General features: G+C 38.5%; 1 protein-coding gene across 6 annotated transcripts in view; it reads left to right on the top strand.

Moving 5' to 3' along the window:
- SUCO (SUN domain containing ossification factor) overlaps positions 1 to 24569 on the top strand; it is a 40391-nt gene that overhangs the window by 13554 nt on the left and 2268 nt on the right. For 2 of the 6 annotated variants that reach the window (XM_038182928.2, XM_038182931.2), the window contains exons 4-22: positions 758 to 903; positions 4164 to 4304; positions 4483 to 4630; positions 6590 to 6710; positions 6936 to 7060; positions 7559 to 7626; positions 8205 to 8312; positions 8672 to 8777; positions 11044 to 11064; positions 11314 to 11369; positions 12383 to 12474; positions 13164 to 13229; positions 16441 to 16515; positions 17016 to 17109; positions 18114 to 19277; positions 20179 to 20266; positions 21617 to 21721; positions 23031 to 23185; positions 23496 to 23578. In XM_038182928.2, coding sequence (XP_038038856.2) covers positions 758 to 903; positions 4164 to 4304; positions 4483 to 4630; positions 6590 to 6710; positions 6936 to 7060; positions 7559 to 7626; positions 8205 to 8312; positions 8672 to 8777; positions 11044 to 11064; positions 11314 to 11369; positions 12383 to 12474; positions 13164 to 13229; positions 16441 to 16515; positions 17016 to 17109; positions 18114 to 19277; positions 20179 to 20266; positions 21617 to 21721; positions 23031 to 23185; positions 23496 to 23578 — 2962 coding nt within the window. Of the gene's footprint in view, positions 1 to 757; positions 904 to 4163; positions 4305 to 4482; positions 4631 to 6589; positions 6711 to 6935; positions 7061 to 7558; positions 7627 to 8204; positions 8313 to 8671; positions 8778 to 11043; positions 11065 to 11313; positions 11370 to 12382; positions 12475 to 13163; positions 13230 to 16440; positions 16516 to 17015; positions 17110 to 18113; positions 19278 to 20178; positions 20267 to 21616; positions 21722 to 23030; positions 23186 to 23495; positions 23588 to 24569 lie in introns of all 6 variants that reach the window. The other 4 variants (XM_038182927.2, XM_038182930.2, XM_038182929.2 and 1 more) reach the window with 3 other exon arrangements.

Below are 24569 nucleotides of genomic sequence, written 5' to 3'. Positions count from 1 at the left end.
TATTGCATAGTTTAAATATGTAATTCTGTGGTGTAAACCTAGACTACTTCATGGTTAGTTAAATGACTTAGAGTAATTCTGGTATTGACAAGAGACTCTTGTTTGAAGTGTTTTTATTGCCACAAAGAATTGATCTGACCTGTTTTGGTGGCTGTGTACTCCTCCAGATTCAGAAATACTTATTTTGGTTAGGCTGTGCACGTGCTTTTAAAACTGAGGAACTAGAATTAGTACACCTCAAGATTACTGAACTCTCAAAAGTGGTAAGTGATTTATCTTTAAGTTACAGCAGAGAATAGACTTCTGAATGCATTTCTGACCTCCATTGGCGTGTTAAAATTGTAAGCCTTCCCCAAAGCGCAGCCGAGGATGAAAATTAAACTGTATTGAAGCATGTAAATAGAACTGCTCATTTCAGTTGTTGAAATACTCAAGCTAGTTTTCTTGTGGTTATCTTTTCGTAGTCTTTTCCTCACAGTTGATGAAGCCGTTGCATATGCTTTTCCAGTTAATACTTTTATGCTGTTGTAGGCTGTGAAAGAGTGTTGTAACTGTCCTGAAGTAGCACATGAATGCCAGCTAGGTTTACAAAGAAAGAAAACTTTTCCGATCTGTCCTGCTGTCTGATAATTCAGGTTTATTGATGATGGAAATCTCAATTACTGAACTGTTAAAATTTTGTAGTAGGTGTTCTTACAAGAACTCTTTCTCTGTTCAAGTTTTCTAAAACTTACGTTCATCTGTAACGTTTTCACAGGCTAAAGAAGTAAGTGAAACAAGCCAGCTTGAAGCTCAGACTCCAACTTCGGTAGATTTAAATGGAGCTTCACCTAGCATAGTTGCAAGCACTGAAAATAATTCCAGTTCACCTACCTCAGAGATATCTACAGTCTCACAGCCTGAGTAAGTTTTTTTTTTTTTTTTTTTTTAATTCCATTGTTTTGGGCTTTGACAGAATACCACTTTTTCTGATATTGTTAAAAGGGTTACCTGTTCAGGTGTAGCAGAAGTGTGAGGCGCGGTACTTCTCTAGACTGTTACTTGCTATTATTTTGCTGTTCTTTGGTTTATAGTGTCAGCACTAATGGAATATGCCATCGCTTAATCTGCAGATTGAGAGTTGCATACGTGCTTGACTGTTGCCATTACCAGATTTAAGGCCCTGCTCTGAAAAGGGGAAATTCGATGTCTCTTATATGCTATGTAGTCTGTATTATAAAAGCCACCAGGTCTTCAACATGAGGATTTCTGCCCCTCACAAATGTGCTGCACATATGTGATAAAGAACATCATGGTTGAGTGATGGCCTCTGCTTTCAGTTAAGGGTTAACTTCGTAGGGTTTGGGGTTTTGCTCCAGGACTGGGAACAGAGCAGTCTTAAATGAGTTCTGTTATTAAGAGACTGTCAATAAAAAATGACAAATTTCAGTATAAGCATATCCAAGTTGTTTGTAAATCTAGTACTTAGCAGTGTATTGTGAAGCTACCTCTGCTGCTGTAGAAAGAGTCCTTTGAGAACTGATGTCCCTTCTTCTGTTTCCATTCTTCTGTGGAATGCTGTGCAGCCAAATTTGAATAGTAGTATAGGAATTCATGTGTTTATATTTCTAGGTACTTACACAAAATTCTCCTTGTTCTTTTCTGCTTAAGGTTATATATTTTTTTTGACTGCTAATAAAGGTCTAGTATTTTGACAGATAAAATTTAACACATTAAAAGTGAAGTAGAATTCCCTAGTTCTCTTTTTTTTTGTGTGTCCGGTTTTGCTGATTTACTAAATTCAGTGGTCTTAGCATAGAAAAGGTCTGAAAATCTTGTTGTCTGACTGATCTTACCTAGTCTGCTGGGGCTAACGCTTAAGTACCTTTAAATGTCTTTAATCACAAGTCTTGGAAAATCAAGCTCCCAAAACTTACAGTTTTCATAAAGCAAAACTGGAATGTAACTTCAGTGTTTCTTTTTATAGCTTTTGTGGACTGCTGTACCAACTTGTTTATGTGACTAGATGCAGGCCCTACTGTTGTCAGGTGCTGGAGAAGATTCAGGATCTTTGTTTAAAAGAAAAAGCTCGGTGTCGTGGACTTGTTGAAAATAGTCTTGTGCTACTGTAGTTGCAGAATGCTAGAGTGGTGAACTATGAAGACTCAAACTATCAAACAAAGGAGTATTGAAACTTGTCTTGGAGCACCTGGTTTATTAGTTGTGGGTAGTAGTGCTCTCTTCCTGGTACTCTTTACCGGAAGAAAGGACAGGATCAATAGAGGGGACATAGCATGTTTATATTTTTTTTTTCAAACTTCAGTTTTACTTTAAATACTAATTTGTAGTCTATTTTACTACAGACTATCTTAATACCCAATAAGGGTGTGGGTGTAGTCCAGCTCCATAGTTAAACAAGATTTTTAAAAAGACTCAGCTGCATTTGTTATTGTTAGACAACATTTTTTCTGTTTTAGGTACTAATTCTTATCAGTGTAACGAATTGCAGCTCCATTAGATGTTACTGGTCTGGTACTGCAGCAGGACTTCTCAGACAAGATATTCTGGAAATAATTTTACTACTACTAACTACTACTACAGACTACTTCAAAATAAATCCTTTCTTGCTGCCATTGTAGCTTATCTTTGCAGCCCTAATTGTGGAAAGCTTATTGAAAAATAATTTGTGCTCTTCTGATTTTAAGTGACAACAGCTGCTATGCATGGTAAGCTTGGTAATGCACTTGAAAAATGAAGGCAAGGCTACTAACAAATGAAAGTGCACAAAGCAGGGGGGTGCTGCAGTTCCTAGGCTTGTGCTACTCCTGCCAAATCTAGATACTGAAGGGCAGGCAGGTACACCCTGATATCTATCTGTCTCTATATGAACTTACAGATGTGTGATAAATATGATTATATGATATATCTGGTGCACATATATGTCAATTCATACTTGTTCTATATTTCAAGTTGATTATTATTCATACTGTCATCTAGTCATCATCTTTTCACCAAGATCAAGAATATGTGGAGCTTTTTAATTAGAAGCAGAGTGGTCACCCCTACTTTGGCTGTTAGTGTTATGTGCAGAATTAGCCTGTGTGCATCTCAGACATGCATCTTGGGGGGGTTACGGAGAAACTATTCTGTTTATAGCTATTAACTTCTTGTATTTGAGGGGTTTGATAGATTGTGCTACGTAGTCTTGAATGCCTCTGAGTTTTTTTGTTTTGTATCAAGGGAACTTAATCATGTGAAAGGTACTAAAATTGTCCCCCTTGTGTTTGTTATGGCTGCTTCTTTTTGTGAATGTAGCTGTCAAAACCGAAAAGATCACTTTCTAAGTTGCCCAGGTGCTGTTTGTTTTTGCAGATCTGTGCGCTTATGTTGAAATTTAGGAAGCAGAGTAAAGGCTCTTAGTTAAATCTGGCTTATAACCTTCTAGATCAATATGAAACATCCCTGCACTGGAAACTCATCCCTCCCCACCCACTCCATGACTCCTAAAGAGCATGCAGGGAGGCTTTCCTTGCATTTTTGCCCTAGTATTTGTCTGATGCAGTATGTTTGTTCTCCTTGGGAAAGAAGAATTAAAGCAATGGCCAGATAAGCAAGTTCAGGCTGCTCATGCAGCATAGGTAATGATCTACTGGATTACATCATTTCTGTTGCACTAGCAGAAAAAAAAACGAATGGAAAAAGTCTGGCAGGCTGTGCCACGTACTGTTATGCCACACCTTTCCTTGTGGAGGTTCGGCCAAGTTCTGTTCTGACTGTTCCCCATTGACTTGGTAACATTAGGAGCTTTTAGTGATGGGACTCAGTCTCCTGTTTAAGACTCTTTGTTGAAAGAAAGAAGATTGCTGGCATTCAGATTGTGAAGCTTGTGGTTTGTAGTAGTGATGGGCAAAAGTATCCACTGCAATGTTTGTGATAAGTGGGAGTTCTGGGAGATGGGAAGCCAGCTTTGAGTTTATTTGACTAGAGTGTGAAGAAGAAACTCTGTTCTCGCACAACTGAGAATGCTGTCCCACGAGTATGGCATACTTCATTCCCCTTGTTTTCTTAATTATTTCTGAGATTGTTTTTTTTAAAACTTTCAAATATCTTTAGTTTATCTAGTTGATTAGCAGGGTTACTTGTGTTATCAGAAGGGTAAAAAGCATATTGTTTCTTTCCTTCAGTGCAATAGAAAATTCCCGTGCTGATACCCCTGTAGTCAGCTCTAGTGAAGCTGAACAGTCAGAACCTGACTGTGATATTGGTGGGACACTTGAGGCTGACCCTCAGAGTGAGCCTTCCTCTTTTGTCAGTCCACCAGAGAGGTGAGTATTGAAGTAGGTTGTGAGACTGAATAATTTAAAGGTAACTGTTCGTTTCTGTCCTGGCCTTGCAACAAAGATCTGCATGTGCTTGCTTATCCGCATTTGTATGTGTGTTTTAATATTGTGTATGACTGAAAATGTGATTGTTTTGTAGGTCCTAATGCTCTAAAATTTTCAGCCTTGCAGGCCAACATATAGAGAACATATCTTCTTCACATGGCAAGGGAAAGAAGACAAAATCTGAGTTTGAATCAAAAGTTGCAGCAGCTGAAAAAGGGGCAGATCAAAAATCTGCTCTGAATGCCTCTGAGAACTTAAAAAGGGAGGTAAGCAGTACTGAGATTCTGCTCAGCACGCGCAAGAGTACGAAGGCCTTTGTTAAATAATCAACAGTGTTAAAGATGAGTGATTTCCATCGCTTTTTTGGTTGCCACTGTCTAAATGAATAGCTCTTGCATCATAAGCACTGCGTGCGGGTCTGATGTTGCCCTCTCAGCAAAGGTTTAAAATGGAAGAACAGGGCAGCAAGGTCAATCATTTTGCACAACTCAGTTTTTCTGAGCTGTCTCTTCCAGTACAGGATCTAGGGAAATCATATCAAACAAAACCACCTGGAGCAGAATCCAGAAGAACGGTTCTTGGTATAATAGGTAGTGAAAGTGGGACTTCCTGTAGGATGCTGACTTCCTCTACGTGGGTTAAAGAAATGCAGGGGGTTTGTGGTCCAGGTAAGCTTGTAGAACAGAAGTCTGAAAGTTGACTTCCTCGACTGAGTCAGGAAGTCCTTAAGCAGCAAGCAGATAGCTAGAGGCGAAGACAACACTTGGAGGAAATATACAATGTTTGCTGTGTTGTTACTCTTTCCTAAGTATCTTGTTTGCCCAGTGTTAAAATTGGGTTACTTAGCTTAGACAAGACTTAGCCTGAACTGTGGGACTGCCTTTATGTTCTCATTGAGAGGCATTTTATAAGGCTTATTTGTTTTATATAGGTAAAGAATGTCCAAGGCCACAGTAACACCACATTTTGCTATTTTAGGATCACATTTAGATTGCCACTAATAACGTTGTTAACTTTTTAAATGTGTAGTCTGTCTAAGAAGTTATTCCCACTGAACAGACTGCAGTGTGCCTTAAAATGCAGTCAGAAGGAGTATTCTAAAGAATTTGACTACAAGAAATGGTGTAAAGTGATTTTTATAAAATGCTTTAAATAATTTTTTTAAAATAACCTAATTCTTTAATGACTGAATTAAATAATTGTGGCGTTGCATTGTGTCATAGTTAAGCAAGAGCATTGTTTACTCAGTTGGCTTTTTGATTTGTCACTTGCCTCATAGTCCGGTGAGGATCAGATGTTTCTGAAATTTCTTGGGAGAAGAAAATAGGCATTTTTTTAGGTCCTCTGATTTCAAATGATATGGGGATGTATATTTGGATATGTCAAATCTAAAGGTCGATTGCACTGTACGTCATGTGAAGAATTCTGTCATATCACTTTTATCTAAGTATGTGTTATTCCTCTCTGTTTGAGGGCTTTCAGTTACAGAACTGTGTAAAATACTTCAAGTACAAAGATGTCAGCCTACAAAGCAGTCCTTCTGGAAATTACACGTAAAATATTGGCTGCAAAACAACAAATCTTCCTCACTCTAAATGCCTAGCAAAAGGTTTTTTCACATGATGTGCTGGAAATGTGTTTATATGAAGAAGTTAAGACTTCAAATGGTAGTGTAGACTGTGGTTAAATTAAAGTGTAATTACTTTGGCAAGTCCAAAACATGTTTTCTGTATTAAACATAAAATATTTTTTTAAATACCCAATTCTGCTGTTTTTTGTGGTTTTTGGAAACTCTGGGGGACCTCTGGAATTCTGACGTGACCAGCGTTTGTCTTTAAAGATTTCTGCTGTAGAGAAACCTTTTTTTCTTAGGGAGAGGAGAAGCAAAAATCTTGAAGACAAAGCAGATGTTTTATCAGACAGAATGTTTACATTGTACTTGAAATGTATTAATTCAGTGACAAAAATTGTCAGTATCTCAGTGAAAGCGTAAGATTCTGGGAGGAGACCATCACATGTTTATCTACCTTGGTACTAAGTTTTCAGCATGTGTCTAAATGATGGATCTCCTGTTGACTTAATGTAGAAGTTGAGCAGGCATTGTTTTTTTTTTTTTTTTTTTTTTTTTTAAGAAAAAAAAAAAACACAACAAACATTAATTCATCTTTGTTTCAGTGTTTGTATTGAAAAATATTCGCAACTGGTGTTTTCTTTCTTTCTTCCAGAAAGACTATAAGAAAACAGGAGAAATTGACCCTACATCTGTTATAACTCCAAAGGATCCTGGAGATATTCCGACATTTGATGAATGGAAAAAGAAAGTCATGGAAGTAGAGAAAGAAAAGAGTAAGTCCAGGATTCATTTGCTTGCTTTAAATACAGATTGCTTTAATCCTCTCTTAAATCTGAATAGTGAAACTAGCTGAATCCAGAATGCAGCCAGTAGGTTTGCATTCCTACTAAAATTACATGAGTAATGGCATTTATTACATAAAAGCAGTGACAGCAGTTCCCTGCAAGTGAAAACATTTGTTGTGTGAGTGTTATAATACCAGTATTTTCTGTTCCTAGGTCAATCAATGCACCCTTCTGCTGTTGGTGGACAGCATTCCACAAAAAAGGTTCAGAAAAACAGAAATAACTATGCCTCTGTAGAGTGTGGTGCCAAAATTCTGGCAGCGAATCCAGAGGCAAAGGTAAGCATTCACTAATTATTAGCATGCATTACTTCAGTTTAAAGTAATGCAAAAAGTAGTGCAAAGTACAGTTACGTAAAAGTGAACGCTGATTTTTGAAATCATCTTTTATTTTTGGGTTTGGGTTTATTGTGATTTTGGGTTTATGTAAAAATGGAATGTAAACCGTGATCTGTCCCTCTTACTTAAGAGGGATTGCTGCAGAGAAAAACTTCTCTTTGACTGAAATATTTGGAAGGGGCAGGAGAATCTGCTCAGTATAGAAATTGGACCAAGCTGTATAAAATAGCTTACCTTAGTAAATAAGCTGTGATTGCCCAAGGCTGATGTGGTATACTGTCTCCTGTATATTACTGTGCTTAAATGTTATGAAACCTGGTATTAATCTTCAGAACTAATACTAAGTTTATTTTCGTAGAGTGGGAGGGCGTGGGAAACTTGGTGGTGGTATTATCTTGCATACAATGTAAAATACTAATTGTTGTATTCTTTATACAGAGCACGTCTGCTATTTTAATGGAAAATATGGACCTTTATATGCTAAATCCGTGCAGTACTAAAATCTGGTAGGTTACAGAGGTTTGCCTGTTTGTAAAGGCTAATTCTGGTTTTCCGTTGCAATGGGGGTGCGCGTGTACTATGGAACTGGCTGAATCTTGGTGCATTTGTGCCTGTGAAATGTATGTAGGGAGCTTTAACTGATTTAGCAGAAGGCATTTAATTGTGTCCCCTGTAGAATTATGTCTCTGAGTGCTATGATTAAGGAGATAACTCTGTTCACATTGTCATTTGTATCTGTGACATAACTGTAATTCAAAAGAAGAGCTGGGTATTCAAGTAAAGCTTTTGGTTTCTTTCCTCAGTTGCCAAATACTTATAGGACACATTATTGCTATTTACCATATATATAAATAACTGGCCTTTCAGGTATGACTTAAGTGGTGGTTGCTATCCTTAGTTTTCAGTTCTGTGACTTGCTGCCCTTGATTTTGAAGGGATCAGCAAGTGATGCCTCCTAATTCTATAGCATTTCTGTAGTGTTCTTTTATACCCAGTTGAAGGATGGAGCAACAAAGTAAAGGGCTGAGGAGTGTAATCCTACAGGTGAAGTGCTTCTATTAATAATTTCCTTTTTGTCTTCAAGGTTTGTTATTGAGCTTTGTGAACCAATCCAAGTAAAACAGCTTGACATTGCGAATCATGAATTATTCTCTTCAACTCCTAAGGACTTTCTGGTGTCCATTAGTGACAGGTATGTTACCAAAATCAGCTCTTCTGAATGAAGAATGAAATAACTATTAAATGTGTCTGTATCAGGTATGATTTGTGTATTATTTTATGCAAATTGGGATGCATTGTGAAATGACAGATTTTCTTTGTGTGTATACGATCAGTTACTAGCTTTTTTCCTCATGTTTCCTGTGTTTTTTGTGTGAAGAATAGTCTTACTTTGCTACACATCTCTTCATTAAAAAGCACAATGCATCTATAATGCAACTCAAAAGTAATAACTTATTTTGCAGACAGGTGTTTTGGAAGACATAAATGTCTTTAAACAGCAGAGTATGGAGTTTTGAATTTCATTAGATGACTATTTTTTTTGTTTTCTAGGTATCCAACAAACAAATGGATTAAACTAGGTACTTTCCATGCCAGAGATGAAAGGAATGTCCAAAGCTTTCCTCTGGATGAGCAGATGTATGCCAAATACGTTAAGGTAACTTAAGCATAACTGTTTTTGCAGGGTTGTCAGAAAACGAAGTGTTTGCTGGTTTTACCTTGTATCTGGAAACATGTTTTCAAAGCATTCATTGCTATTAATTGCATTAGTTTCAGTATTGGCCTCACACTAAATGTCTGTCAGACAGTCACAAGTGTTACCTTTCTCAAATGGTACCTGATAATGTGTTGGAACGCATGTGTTACCTTGTGTCCAAGAGCTTCCTTAGTTGCTATCTGAATGTAGAAAAATCCAGGCGATGTTCTGATTTGCTTGACTTACCAAACCGTCTTTTGAATATATGATTAAAAATGTAATCCTGTTTTGTCTTTTGGCTGTATCTGCTTGTGTGTATGTATGTACATCTATGCACATACATACACGTTCTCCTGGAGCACAGATTAGAATAGTGCATTTCTTGATATGTTTGTGCAGTATTCTGCTGTATAGTTGTAGGTGAACGTGAAAGAATAAACATTTAAATTCTGGTTTTGCTCGACAGACTCAAAGTGCACTTTTGCATTTTTTCAATCATAACTGCTATGTGAGCAAATTACTTAGAATTACTGCTGCTGGAGCTAAATGTCTCAAATTATAACTTTAGAAGGCTTTTCACATTACTGCAACACAGGTTTTTGGGGAATTATGAAACACTGTTAGCTTTTTAAAAATAAATCTGACTTTGTACATTCATTTGGAGGTAAAATTTACTTCCAGAGGCTGCTTTGCTTAAATTATAAGATAATAATTATTATCTTAATTATAAGTAGCCTGTACACCTTGCACGATGCATCTAGTTAGTTTTTAAAGCAAACATCAGTGCAACATAAAACTGAATCTCAAAGCTGAGACTGAAGTCCACTAAAGCAGTATGACCCTTTCACTTCCTGTGTTACGGGTTACTGGGGCAGTGAATGGAACTGAAAAACAGAAAGCAACTGCTTCGTCATGGTAACTACTGAAATTAGGTTTGCCTGATGGGAAAGATCCCTGTCTTGCATTTGCCATGATCTCTGACCTATCAAAATAGCTTGCAACAGTGTTTATTCAGAAGATTCGACCAGAATAAAATTCCATAAATCATGTGGTACTTGTGTAGGGTTAAAAGTGTTACTGAAGATTCTTTGGTGTATTTGAGCTGTAATCCAAATAAAATGCAGACTTTTTAGGCCCTCTCAGCAATGTTACCTTGTAATTAAGGTGCTTACAAAAACCGAATACTGGATTGTGCTATTAAATTGTTCTGTGCTTTCTTCAAGAGGTAGCTGTAATAGTTATCTATTGAATTTATATACCCAGAAATTCTGCATGAGTCAGGATAAAGACCTCATTTATTTTTAATTGTGTTTTCTGGCTGAATTAATGCCTTAAGGTATCTAGAATCTTGACTGTCACTGAAGCTCCAAAATTACACTGGATGCTTCAGCAATTAATCTCCTGGAGGATACGGTATTTTGCCTTGAATAATATACTGTGGTAAATTTTTTTTAAAGAACTGTTATAGTAATGTTTTCACTTTATAGCATAAAATGTAAGCAAGTTCTAGGAGTGCCTAGTCTGCAGGAAGAGTCCAAAAAATTTTCAGAAAGGTTTATTTTTTGAAGTAGCTTAATAAATGATCTGAAATTTTTTGTATGAGTGTTTTTATGAAAATAGTTACCTTGATCTCATTTGCAAATTATCACAGTCCTTCATTGAGAGTGTCTATGTAGTGGTTTTATAAGTGCATTCTACGCTTCCAAGCTGAATTTAGACTAAATACCAGAGTGTAGCTAACATCTTGCTAGAAATACACTGAATGAAGCTTCTAAATGTTTAAGATGTTCTGTGCACAATCTTCCAGTAGTCTCTATAAATTGGAGCATGTTACATTGAACTTAAAGCAGTAGCAGTACATAGAATGCATGCCATGATTTTTTCTTTTGTGTCACTTCCTGTAATCTGTGCTCTTTAAAGGGGAAAAATTACACATAGTGAATATAACTCACCTTAATACTCTGTCTGGAATCGTGCTGCCTAGAAAAATTGAATAACTTCACAAAGTTTATTAATAAAACGTGTTGCATGTTACTTGCTGTCTGCAAGGTATGAGGGCTAAATGAAATCTGCAGATGAAATAGTATTGCAACTTTATCCTTCATAACTTGTCATCCTAGGCATTATAGTAGTGAATTGAAAACAGCAAAACTCTGTAGTTGCCTGTGGCATGTTTGGCCTTTGTACTGACATCTTTTTTTTTTTCTTTTCCTTTCTCTTGCTTCAGATGTTCATCAAGTACATAAAGGTTAGCAATCTCTTCTTTTGGAATGCTGAATGCATAGGGCTTGGGGTTTCTCTGCGGCTCAGCACATTAATGCATGGCAAGAATAAAGCTTTCAGTCTTTTCTGTTCTGGTGTTTTGGGCAATCTGCAAATCCCTTGTATAAAACAAACAAAACAAAAACAAACAAACAAAAAAACCCATGCTATGTTAAATGGATTCTTAACTCCATGGGTCTTTGGTCTTTCATTTTAAGTATGTTTTATTCTGTAGGTGGAGCTGATATCACACTTTGGATCAGAACATTTTTGTCCCTTAAGTCTTATAAGGTAATGTCAAGTATTTTGCTTTGTATTTCTACCTTTTTGCAATGTGGATTAGTGTGTTCTAACAAGAGCTGGGAAACAAAGTCTGATTTTCAGTATACCTGAGTTAGCTGGAAATTCTGCAAATTGACATAATTGCCTAAGATGACCTGCTGCATAATGTTCTCTTCACATGTATTTAAATAAGCTTCACATCTTTTAATTCAATTTCCCATTATGTAGGGAATAGTTTGTATTTGCTGGAGGTGAGGCAGAGAGGGTAGAGAACAGGGAGCATGAGCAGCCTCCCCATGAGGACATGGGCATTTATTTCAAGGCTGACCAAGCAAAACAAGGAACAAGTGGTACGCTAAAAAGAGCAGGTGTGCTGAGTGCTGTTGAGAAGATGTGTTGCAGGCACCCGAGGTATAACCAGTCAGTAATATTTGAAACATCTAAATCAGAACTGTACGTGTAGTTCTGTGCTATTCCTGAAAACCACTTTAAGTTCTGCTGTTAAAGCCATGCTAGGACTTGAACACAAGAAATCCAGTGTTGTAAACAAAACAATATTTTTAGTGAGTAAGACTGCTTTAAGCTGCTTTTATTTGAATTGATTTCAGCAGAGCAGGTCAAAGAACATAGTGTGCAAAATCAGGTAGTCAGGACTTAAAGTTTGTCGAAGGTCAAGCTGAGGAGATTTAAGAGCTTGTGGGGCACTTGAGATGAGAACATCTAGATATGAGCTCAAGTTGAAAAGGAGAGCAGACCTCTTTGGAATCGTTAGAACTTAAAACAGGATCTTGGTTTGGAGCAGCACTTGAGAACATGCAACAGACTGGATAGGAGTTTGAGAAACTTACCTGGCAGCGTATCTGCTGCTTGGTCTTGGCTAACTGAAGGTAACTATTGCTTATCTGATTTGTTTGTTCCATACCACATGATGTTACCGTTGCTTATCTAATCATCAGTCATGTCAGGTAATTGCATGGCTAATAGACAAATGCTTGATTTTTGTTTTTTAAAACTGTTTGCAGGGTATTTGGTACTAGCATGGTTGAGGAATATGAAGAAATAGCTGATTCTCAGTATCAGTCTGAACGACAAGAACTCTTTGATGAAGATTATGGTAGGCAATAACTTCTGTTTTTTGCTTTGTTGTTTTGGCATACCTTATGCAAGACTGTTGACTTGTCTCCTGTGTATGTTAAATGATTTGACTGTTCAATTTACGTTGTCTTGTTTGATGTTAAGCATTTCTGGGCTTATCCAAGCATCCTTTTAAATTTTAAACTGTTAGTAACTCTTTGGAGGATTATTTTAAAACACTAGTAATGTCTTAATCTTATTTGTCAGGCTAGTCAATAACACCTTCATGTACTGAGAGTAGTGAAGGATAACTAAAACAATCAGAGTAGTGTCCATAGCCTTTTCCCTAGGATTGTTTGGACCATCAATGCTGCAAACAATTGGAAAGGGCTTAGTTGGCTGGCAGGCTTCATAAAAGATGTGTGAAAACACCTTCCCCTCATCCTACAGCCCTCATGTGGAAGATGGGGGAGAGGCCTGTACTAAGCCCAGTTAGCTGTTGGTGAATCCAGGGGAAACTGAAGCTTGAACTCTGAATCTCTTCGTATTTCTCACTGCATTGAGCTCGATACTTCAGTATGTCATTTCTGACCTTTAACTCTATTTCTGTAGCTTTATTTTTACGCTGTCAAACTGACAGTGTTGAATGACATGTTAAATCTTGAGGTTTATTTTGATTGTTTGTGACATTTAATTGTGATAGTCATAAATATTCTTCTTTATTCATAGATTATCTGTTGGATTACAATACAGGGGAAGAAAAATCTTCAAAAAATCTCCTTGGTTCTGCTACAAGTGAGTATGACTTGGTAGAAAAATGCTGTGCTGAAATAAGTGAGCTGTTTGACATTGGAATGACACTTCCTTATGCAACAGTTATGACTTCCTGATTTTCTTACTGAAGCGATTTGTTGTGATTCCTATTTAATTGTGTAGGAGTGAACAGTAGCAATTTGAAAATGGATTATCATAAAATACTCTAAAACCAGAACTTTTAGATATTTTTTTCAGAAACCTTGCTTTCTGTGACTAAGGATCCTGAGCACCTAAAACAATCTGAATTTTACATAGGGCTATAAACATTCAGCATTAATATGCAGTAGAACCGTAATTAGTTGTGAAACTTGGAAATCCAGGCATAAATAAGGTGCTTTATTTATAGGAAGCAATATAAAGATTTACTTCCTACAGCCTGAGTGGAAGGGATGGAGAACACTTTCTGAGAAGTTTGTGTAAATATTGTAGCTTTTGTGTCTTCCGTGAGTACTGTGTGTTTTTTTGACAGAACTGATAGAGACTTTGCTACATTGCAATTTTGAGCTATATAGAGAGAAATGGGTGACAGTAGTAGTGGAGTGATGGTTGGACCAGGTGATCTTGAAGGTCTTTTCCAACCTTAATGATTCTGATTCTAAGTGAAGGAAAAGAGGAGAAGAACCAGAGCTCTGATTCTGATTCTTGGCTGTCTCTTGTCACTTTTCCCTTTTGGAAAACTTCCAGATGTGGGTTTTGTTTGGCCAAGTATACTTGAATATTCAGTTTTAATGGTATTCTTAACTCCTAATTTATTTAGGATAATATCAGCTGCCAGACACCCTACACTATGCCGCTCTTCCTTCTGGCCCAAATAATGAAGATCTGTTACTTTTGTGTAGATTTGCATTCAAAATGAATGTTGTTCAGATTCTAGACTGCAACCTTAAGTTCTCAGGCTTTCCTTACAGTCTGTAGTGTGTGAGAGCTGCAGGGTTCTTCACAACCGTCTCCTAGAACATAGTTGTCCCTTAAAAAGGTCATGGCTATGCATATTGCACAGCTTAGCATGGTTTTGAATGGGGCAATAGGTAGTGGAAAAGGCAGTTTATTTCTAAATGTTAGCCTCTCGCACATGAGAGAAAGCAGGATATTCTTGCGTGACACTGCTTATCTTTGGTTTGTGGCCCAAATCCAAATTTCAAGACAACCTGAGGCATATTGATATTCTGTCCCCAAGTGCAGTATTGTAAGATATTTTTCAATGTCTGAAAAAAAAATGATTCTCTGTGTGTTTTTTAAGTGTACTTAAAACAGCAATGAAAAGATTTGAAACTTCATTGTTAGTACTTTATCAGCACAGCTGGGCACTAAGACATTGCAGTGGTAATTATTTAATCCTGGCTGGTAGATCTTAGTTTTGAGACCTTTTTTCTCCATAATATGTTCCTTTTTTTTGAAGGCATACTGTGTTTGAGAGTATTGTTTTGGGGGGCTTGTGTGTGTTAGAACAAATGAGACAGAATTCCGTTTTGGATTGTCTGTCTTAAATAGTGACTGATAGCACAATGAGGGAGAGGGACCTCAGGGGAGGGGGATAATGAGCTTCATGTACATCAATTCAAGAAACATTTTGCTGATTTAGCCTGTGTGGGTAGTTCTCTGCTCTCCTAGCCATCTCACAGACTGGCAGGCTTCTATACCAACCTTCAATTCCCCCTCTCTTTTCTTGCTTCTCCGTCAATAATAAGAAATGATACTTCAAGTTTAACAACTTCAGATTGTTACTTTTCAAAGAGTAAAATCCCAGGTAAATAATGTAATTCAGGAACATGGTTTCTGACCCATTCTGGAGGGAGGGCAACGCTGAGACTCAACAAAGCTTTGTGAAATCAAAGAATTTTGTCAGAACTTCTGAAATGCCCTTCTGTAAATTTGACCTTATCCATATAACATAAATGGCTGTATGTTGGTGGGTGTGGGAGGAATGAGCAATGTAGGGCCAACTTTGGTGTGTTTATAGTAAGGTGCTCTTTCACTGTTTTTCACTTTCTAAATAAGCCTACATGTTAGCTATGTTATATATGCCTATATAGAGCAGACTCTTTGCATCTAGTTTTGTGACTTTTTTTATGAGGGAAAATACTGTTCTACTTTGGAGAAGGTAATCCAGATCAGTGGATGTGTGTTACTGTTTTCTCCCATTTGCCTTGATTGATCTTGATGGTGATCTGTTCCTTGAATGTTGAAGTGTAAGTTTTCTTCAAATCCCCAAAAACTTGGAATTGTTATGTTGCAGCAGCATCAGAGTTGGAAGTCTGATTCAGGATTAATAAGGTTTGCACACCAACAAAGTCAGCTCAGCCTAGTATTAATGAATATTTATTCTTTTGTTTGTCCTGCTGTGGGCATTTTGTCTTTAAAGGAGGAATTCTTGTCTTGTACATATAGCAAATGACATTTCTTGACTCATTCCTTGAATGCTGTCATGACAAATGACCTGACCTGTCTTCAGTAGAGTTCCTCAGTTTGAGTGTTAAAGCTCAAAGTACCTGAGTCAGGGCTTCCCTCAGTGGTTCACAGTCTTTGCTTGAACAGTTGTCTGTTTCACCGTTCCCTGGTTTGAATGGGCTGATGGTCAGTGAGAGTTTCCTCCCACTTCTTGTCTTTGGTGTTAGAAAGTCTCACTGAATGGTTCAGGCTTGGTGCAGCTGATGTGGTTGGCAAATTGTTGCATTTGTTCTGTGAGGGAGGCCAGATGATTCCTTTCTGCAGGAGTTGCCAAAGCTAATGTAGAAAAACTACATTTAGAGCACAGTCTAAGGCAGCGTTTAGAGATGTGTACTGACGCGTGCATTGGCAGCTATTTGGAATTACTGGGGGAGGTTTTGGTGAGCTGCTCCAGACAGCTCTGCCTGAATGCCTAAACAAAGTGGTACTGTGTACTGAGATTTTCTTCAGCGGTTGTGTGTCCCATTTCCCACGTAAACTGTATTTTAACTGCCTAGAAGCTGACTGAAGAAAGACTGTGACTGGTATTAGATACTGATTTTCAAATACAAACTTCTGACTTATAAACAGAAATCTCTTATCCTTTAAAAGAAATGGATGCATTTCTTATAATTAGAATGACTTTTTTTAAATGTATAATGTGATTAATTTCAGGCAAGTGTTACATAATAGCAGATTGTTGGATGGTATGATCTTTGAGCCCTCTGAATTTGTCCTCATCATCAGTTGGTTTCCATTTCAGATGCTATCCTCAGTATGGTGAACATTGCTGCTAATATGCTTGGAGCCAAAACTGAAGAGAATTCTGAAGCTGAAGGTATTTATTTTTAGGTTAAAAGCATTCTAGAAAGTCTTATTCCTCTTTGCTTTTTTTTTTGTTTGCTTGTTTTAATTGTGAGGAGCTTGATGGTCTGCGTTGAAATGATTTTTCTTCACCATCTTTATGGCATTACATCATCAGTGCTGTAAAATACTTATCCTATTGACTGCAAACCATGGAGTGAAGAAGTTGAATCTGCCAAGAAAGGAACTGATACGAATATACCATATGTTTGCTCAGCTATATTCTGATGAGACCTTTACTCTGTTATGCAGCTTTAGTTGTAGAGTCTAACTCCTTCTTCCTGGAAATATTCTGAGGCTGTCCATAACATCTGATAGTTAAACTGTTGTTAGTGTTTTCAAATAACTGGAACTTTAATGACACCTGCAGTTGTTGCTTTGTTAGAGTTAACATCTAATGCCCCACCCCAAAATCATGGAAAATAAACATGGTTCTTGAATCTTTGTCCTAATTCTTCTTCCATCCTGCAACAGGGAACAAAAGCATATCTGAAAATGTCACTGCCACCCCTGCAACTTCAACAGCTGCACCAAGACTGCCTGAACCGACTCCTGTTCCTTCACCAGAGTAAGCAATTGGTGTATTTTTGAGTGTTCTCCTAGCAGAGATTAGCACGTACCAGTCTGGAATGTTTGGGAGTAGAATGCTCTGATACAGCACACTGCCTTAAACAAGTAAAAATGAAAGCATTTGGAGAAGTATGGGAAGTTACTAACCAGGGAAATTTATTGCTTTAGTTACTACTTGTAGCTCTTTCATTATGTTTTAACACTTGACAAAATGTCCAAATGCATCACTAATGTTTCCAATAGTTTATATTAGTTTGTTTGGAAGAAGTAAGAGGAGCATTTCGTTCTTTGTGGCTCTTGCAGATTTCTTGGATGGCTGCTGCCTTAATATTGTTTGAGGTTTTGCAGGTTGTCTCCTGCAAGGAAGGTGAATTAGGAATGTAAGCTATATAGCTGAAATTTAAAAACTGTTTTTGAAGCTTATATTTTTTGCTAGGCTGTCTTTAATGAAAGCACATATGCGAAGGTATGGAATTGGGTGGGGAGGGGGAGTTGTATGTATGAAATCTGTGCCTTTTTTTTTTTTTTAGGTGATGAGTTGTTTAGAATTGATTTGGCTGCTTAAAGCTGAGACTCTAGCTCATAGATATTAAGACATGACTGGTGCTGCGTATAGTGGTTTTATGTTTCATTAGAGACCAAGGAAGGTCAGATGGAAGACTTTGATTCTTGCATTTGGAGGCTGGAATAGAAGAGTAAAATGTTTGCTGTGTATTAAAAATAAATAGATTAGTGGTATTTGAACTGGCAACCCCTTTACAGGATAACGGGACATACCTGATTGGGAAGGTCTTGCTGTTTCCGAAGCTAGGGTTGAAATAAATTGGTTGAAAACCAGGATGGAAATATAGTAGAAAAAAAACTTATGATTTGTGACTGCATCCAAACTGGCCTTTGGTCATAACTTGGTGAATTTTCTAAAGTACCCTACTTCTGCAATCTTCTAGAGTAAGCATGTAAACCTGTTGAAGTAACATCCTGTCTTTAACCTTCTTCTTGTAGACTTATTACTACAGATATTCCACAGATAGATAAAGAGCAATTAAATGTGGATTTGACAAAAGAAAGTCCAATTGTTCAGCTAGTACAAGAGTACGAAGAAGACGTAAGCCAGTCAACAGTAACCTTGCTGCCCAGTGATGATCAGGAAGAAGAAGCATCGGCATGGTTTGAACTTGAGACAGACAAATATTGCCCTGACTTGAGAACAGCATGTTGCATTTCTACTTTCTCAGAATATCTGTTTAAATGGTGTTCGCTTACAGCAGCCATCCATCGGCGGCGTACCAAGACTGAAGGTAAACATAAACAAGATTACTCTGCTCATGCTCAGCAGCCGCAGGCAGTTCTGACTGAATCTGTGCACGTGTCAATAGATGAGCCTCTGCCTGAGCAATTAGAGAGCAAAGTTGAGAGGCTGCCTGGATCTACTGCTGCAGTTGACTTCAGCAGTGTGGTCCATGAGGAGGTCAGTAATGAGACCACAGATGCTATTGAATTGGAACCAAGCCATCCTCAAACTGTCTCTCAGTCCCTCCTCCTCGAAGTTACCTCTGAAGTTAAGCCATTGCCAACAACAGAGATGGTGCTGGAGCCTGCTAAAGAAGACTTGGGCCAGATGGCACCAAGGGGCACTCCCCCAGTGGATACAGCTGAGATGAGTGCAGAAACAGAGAGGATTGAGAGCTCTGCTGCAGAAGAAACCCCTGTAGTTTCTGAAACCAGTGTGCTCACTGAAGTAAAGGAGATGAGCACAAGAGAGACTGTTGCTGCTCCAGTGATCTCAAAGCCTACAGAGACTGTTCTGCAGCCTGAACATACAGTGGGCATGTTAGCCGGTGATGCTGGGGAAGGGAAGGAAATCACTCCAGAAGTGCAGAAACCTGTCGTGTCTCCTGTTGAGTCCGCTGTATCTGAAACAAAGGAGGATGATCAGGCAACTGAAGAAGCTTTTATGTCAATTCCGGTCTCTGGGGGACCACAGAGAACAGCTACAGACTTCTATGCTGAGTTGCAGAATTCAACAGATCTAGGCTACGCTAATGGAAACCTCGTTCATGGATCTAATCAAAAGGAGTCCGTCTTCATGCGCCTCAACAATCGAATTAAAGCCTTGGAAGTAAATATGTCTCTCAGCAGCCGTTATTTAGAAGAACTGAGTCAGAGGTAAGCCTGAGGAAGGATGGGAAAAAGGTACTGTACATAGACATGATTTTAGCCAACTGTGCAAAGGAATTACACAGGTATGCAAAGGAATGTATGGAAGGTAATGCAGTGGGGAGAGCTTTGTGGAAAATTGAGGAAAAGTACCGAATCCTGAGAAGCTACCGGAGACCTAGACATGTGTGGTTAGCTAGGGTTCTCTTTCTGTGTTTTCAGCTACAGTCAACATTTTATTTTGTTGATTTATTCTTGTACTGCTATGTTTTGGGGCTTTTTTTCTTAAGGATTGAGTGCTGCAAACACTTAGCCTCTCTGTAATCACTTCAGCAAAAGTGCACATCCTCCTGTTGCTGTTAAATTGAGTGACACACACCTACAGTGCCTTCTTCACTGGGCTACTCAGTTGGTTGCTTCCACATAAACTGCTGTGTAATGACTCCTGTTGAAGGGAGCATGGAGGGGGAACTCAGAACTTTATATGAGGGATGCACGTATATTGGTGTTTCAACTGTGGTGATCCTCAGCCATAGGACAACCGGGAAATGTACCTATTTAAGAACTGGTTCCAAGGAAGATCTCTGTTACATTTACTCTTGTGCTGTCTTGGCAGTGAGTGTTTTGCAGAGTGAATCTGCTCCATAGTGAATACCAGTAAATGAGCACTCAGTTCTAAGGTGCCGAAATTATCTTTGACCTTAAGCTTAGAACAAAACCACCCAAGGTAGAATGAAGTGTCCCTGTTCTACGTCTGAAACTAGAAAAGGAACACCACTTGAAGTTTAAATAAAGCTGTTTTGGACAAATGAGAGATTTCTCCTTGCATAGTGGTGTGTTCTGAAGACAAGTTTAGTGCTGTGAGTTTTATGAACTAGCATTTCAGATCTTTGTGCTGTTTTTGTTTTAGGTACCGAAAGCAAATGGAAGAAATGCAGAAGGCTTTCAATAAAACGATAATAAAACTTCAGAACACCTCAAGAATAGCAGAAGAGCAGGTATGGCTTGTTGAAGTACTTACATGTTTTCCTAAATAAGAAAGACTACTTTAAAGAAAGTTGCTAGGACGTAGTTTTTTTTACTGAAGGTGTTTTTCTTATCTGTGTGTCTGCCTTTTAAAAGCAAGTCCATTCCTTGCTTCCCAATCATTTTCTCTGTAATAAAACTTTGCAGACATGCTCCCAGTCTCTTTTAAAATAAAGCCCTTTCCCGCTTGTTTTTCAGTGTGTCAGTTGTCAGCTGTTAATGGCTAAAAGTCTTAAATATATTTGTCAGTGGAAGTTACCCATGTCACTTCCAACCCTTGTTTCTTGGTTGTAGCTACACTCAAAACCTGTTTTTGGAAGCTTTGTTGGGTTTTGCAGCTCTGGTTTAAAATATAGATAGGCAATTACTCTGATGTTGCTGGAGAGAGACCTAACCTCCAGAAAGGGGGAGGGAGTGGTAATGGCATGTCAAATTTGCAATTCAAAGGGGGGCACATATAGCAGAAGTTTTAGTTCCTTCTCTGAAATGTCATTAAAGAATGTGGGACATGAAAGAGAAGGTTTTGTTGTTTTTTCCCTTGAACTACTGTCCTAGCTTTCCTGAGCAGCTGTCAAATATAGCATGAGCTGTGTGCTGAATAATCACAAAAGCAATTGTGCATGTCTTAGCAAGCTTAATCCCAAACACTGAACATTTCTGAAGTATAATCCCAGGCATGTAGTTAGCTCATTTGTCAAAAGCAAAGAAAATCACAAATTCCCTGAAATCACACGCATGCTCTTTTTTGCATGTCTTAAATATTATCAAATGCCTCTCTTATGCTCTTCGCACCTTTCTCAATTCCTTGTAAGATTAAGGATCTTGTTAGGACTTCCTCCAGGAAATGATAGCTGCAAAGGGCTTATTTCTGGCTGCCTTGGGCCCCTCTTACTGGGCATCTGCCCACCTGAGCCCAGAACAGAAGCCAGATTTCAGCTTTTAGATTTCAGCTTTGCCTAGTCATCTGCACACGTTTTCTGACACGATGGTACTTGGCTTCCTGATAGCCTGCATGCAGCTGGCTATTTCTTCTGCCTTTCATAAAGATAGTAGTGACTGCAGTGAAATGCACTAGGCATAACGTTACAAAACATTGCTTTATACGTAAAAATGCTGATGTTTTGAAGTGTTTATATGACTAATGCTGTATAAACAGTTTCAAATGATAAGTGGAAGTTGCGTTTGAAAAGTGTGCTAAATGGATCATGTGGCTACATCGTGCCTGGCTGTGTTGGACAGAATGCTAATGTTGTGCAAGTAAAAGTCCGTGGTAGCAGAATCCTGACAACTAAACAGCATGGGCATGACTCTCCTTAATACAGGATCAGCGGCAAACAGAAGCGATCCAGCTGTTACAGGCTCAGCTCACCAACATGACGCAGCTAGTTTCCAATCTGTCAACAACCGTGGCGGAATTAAAACGTGAGGTAATTATAAATCAGTAATATGGCACAAGAACTCAAGCAAAGGAAACAGATACATAAACATATCTCAGTTTGAAGAGGCCTGGGCTTTTTAAGTGAAGCTTTTCATTTGGGTCAGTAGTTGTTGCTTCCAGTTCCTGCTTTAGCAGTTGGCCAAGGGACGGGAGGAACAGCTGAGTAGTTCGAGCTGTCTGGTGCACAGCGGACTTGATGTAATAGGTTTTTAGTAGAGCCCTACTAGTCCTGTGATTGTAATCTGATCTTGTGATAAAAGATAGAACTTAAGCTCAGATACTCAGTCCAGCTTTCTGTAGTGTGTTGGAGTTGATACTGCTCTGTAAAATGGCTTTTAATTAGACTAAGCACTGACTTCAAAGTGGCAGTAATAGGATTTGTTGCACTCAGTGTTTGAAACATGCAGCTGGGGAATGGTAAATTTTATGCTTCAAGAACTTTACTGCCATTTGATGTATTATGTGACCAGTTGTATCGGATGGCTTTATGTTCTCCATCTTCAGTAGAATGGGATGCTTTACAGTGTCCAGCACTTACACTGCCCACTTGAACACCAATAGTCTTGCAACAGAAGATGTGTGAGAGTGTACTGAACACTGTTGAAACTGGGCTGTGACAACAGACAAGCGTGTGGAGGGCTGTGCTTTTTGCTATTGAGTGGCAGACTAGCATGGCTAAAACCCCCTTCTCTTTTCTTCTCTGGCTATTGTGATCTTTGGAGATAAAGGGAACCTTGGCAACAATATTAGGAACATGTTCTTTCAAATGTTTACATTCTCTAGCCTGGGATTTCAAGCCATATTGTAAACATGACTTTTTTGTGTGTGTTGCCAAGAACGTGTCTTGAGCTGTTTCCTAACACTTAGTAGGGCTCCCTCGATGCCTGGTTGGCTAAGCTCCTGTTAATGAGTGCTGTGCTTTAAATAGGATCTGACAGTGGGTGATCAGGTTATGTTAGACAAGCATCCTGGAATTTGAGCATGACTTTCCCTGAACTCAGTTCTAGTCACCTGAGTCAACTAGTCTGAGCAATTTGATCAATGATGGTGCTGCAGTCAGCGGAATCTTGTCCTGCATTATCAGCTAGTGGTCTTTAGCTGTTAGTCCTTGAATGCCATATGGCCAACATACTTCTGGAAAAACTATTCCAGTTTAAACATTAGTGATAAGAGGGAAAACAAGAAGGTGACTTGAAAAGAACAGTTGTGTTCTTTTAAAGTTCTGGTGTTGAAAGCAGAGTGTAACAGTATCAGTGAATTGTTCATTAGTCTTTAACAGCTATATCAAATTCTTTCAGGTTTCTGATCGGCAAACCTACCTTGTGATTTCGCTGGTTCTCTGTGTCATTCTGGGCTTGGTGGTTTGTGTGCAGCGGTGCAGAAGCACGTCTCAGTTCTGTGAAGATTACTTCTCAAAAATTCCCAAAAGTAATCACTACCCTAGCCCCAAAAGGTAACGTATTTGCACTTGAAGCTTAATTGTTCTTGCAGCTTTTATTGATGTTCCCTAAATCTCCTGGGACTGGGGCATCAAGCAGTTACTGCTCTGCAGTAGTGGTCTCATAGGAGCATTTTGGAGCTACTGAACTTAACATGCCTTGGTAGCTTAGTACAAAGATAGTAACTACCGTGTCTGTTTGCCAGGCTTCCTAGGGCACCTGGGCAAATGCTGATTTTGTCCTTCTGCCAAGGATGCTCTTTAATGGAAAAATGCATTGTCTTGAGAAAAACATGCATAAAATCTTTTGGGTTTTGTTTCTTAGATGTTTTTCCTCCTATGATGATATGAATTTGAAAAGAAGAACTTCTCTTCCACTGGTCAGATCACAGTCTTTTCAGCTATCTGGTAAAGAAGGTATTATTCACATGTATAATACAGCTAATCTCTAGTGTTACTCTTGACACTATACAATCTGTCTTACTGCATGTGTATGAAAATGGAAATCATAGGTTAATGTTGAAGTACACTGGATTGTAGTAGTTTACTTAAACATTCTTTATATGAGGTGGTTCGTGAATGTTACCAGATGCTCCCAGAAATGTGCTAAATTAAGCTGAAATGTTAAATCTAGGGTGAACGCTACTAGAGGTATGGCCTTCTTGTTGGTTGAAACAGTTGATGCAGGTACTCAAGTCTACAAAGCTAGGAAGTTTATACAGAGTAGTATTTCGTAATGCCAGACACAGAAAGCCTGAATGCCCTATTTGGATGTCCTAATGGCCAATCTTGAAACTTGGCATATATTTAGGGATCCAAATTTAATTTTTCTTACTGCAGCTGATAGCCCATTCCTCTTGGTTCGGCTAAGAGGATTGAATGATCTGGTTGTTTGAGTATTCACATCAGACTGAGGACAAATGAATTTTGATTTCTTAGGCCATCATCATTGTGCAAAAACAAAAGTGGCGTCGATCATATGTGTAGTAACTACTGACTATTGCAGTTGATGCCGTGCTTCTAGATTGAGCATTCTTTCTTCAGTTTTTTGTACTGTGCATAAAACTGGGTGGAAATTTGACTTGATTTGGGAACATTGCAGTAAAGATCAGACTATTTTTTTTCAGAATGGTGGTTTTTTAGTCTTCTCTGCTGCTTAGGCTTGGAAGAATGATTTACAAAGCACTAATGGGGGAACACCAGACAGCTCTTAAGCCAGTCTGAATATCTGTCTGTGCTTCTAGCTGCACATTAAACACTGTTATATTGTTAACGGTATATTTTTGAGAAGTCCACTTCTGCCAGCCACCTGTCCCTTTTCCCCAAGGGGTGTTCTGGGCCATAGGAGCAGCGCACAACCTGTCAGGAGTTTCCGTGTCTGTCACTGCCAGCTGCCGTG

The sequence above is a fragment of the Anas platyrhynchos genome, chromosome 8 (assembly GCF_047663525.1).
Source record: "Anas platyrhynchos isolate ZD024472 breed Pekin duck chromosome 8, IASCAAS_PekinDuck_T2T, whole genome shotgun sequence".
Classification (NCBI taxonomy): domain Eukaryota; kingdom Metazoa; phylum Chordata; class Aves; order Anseriformes; family Anatidae; genus Anas; species Anas platyrhynchos.
Note: the sequence above shows the minus strand (reverse complement) of the source record. Positions and strands in the feature narration are given on the sequence as shown.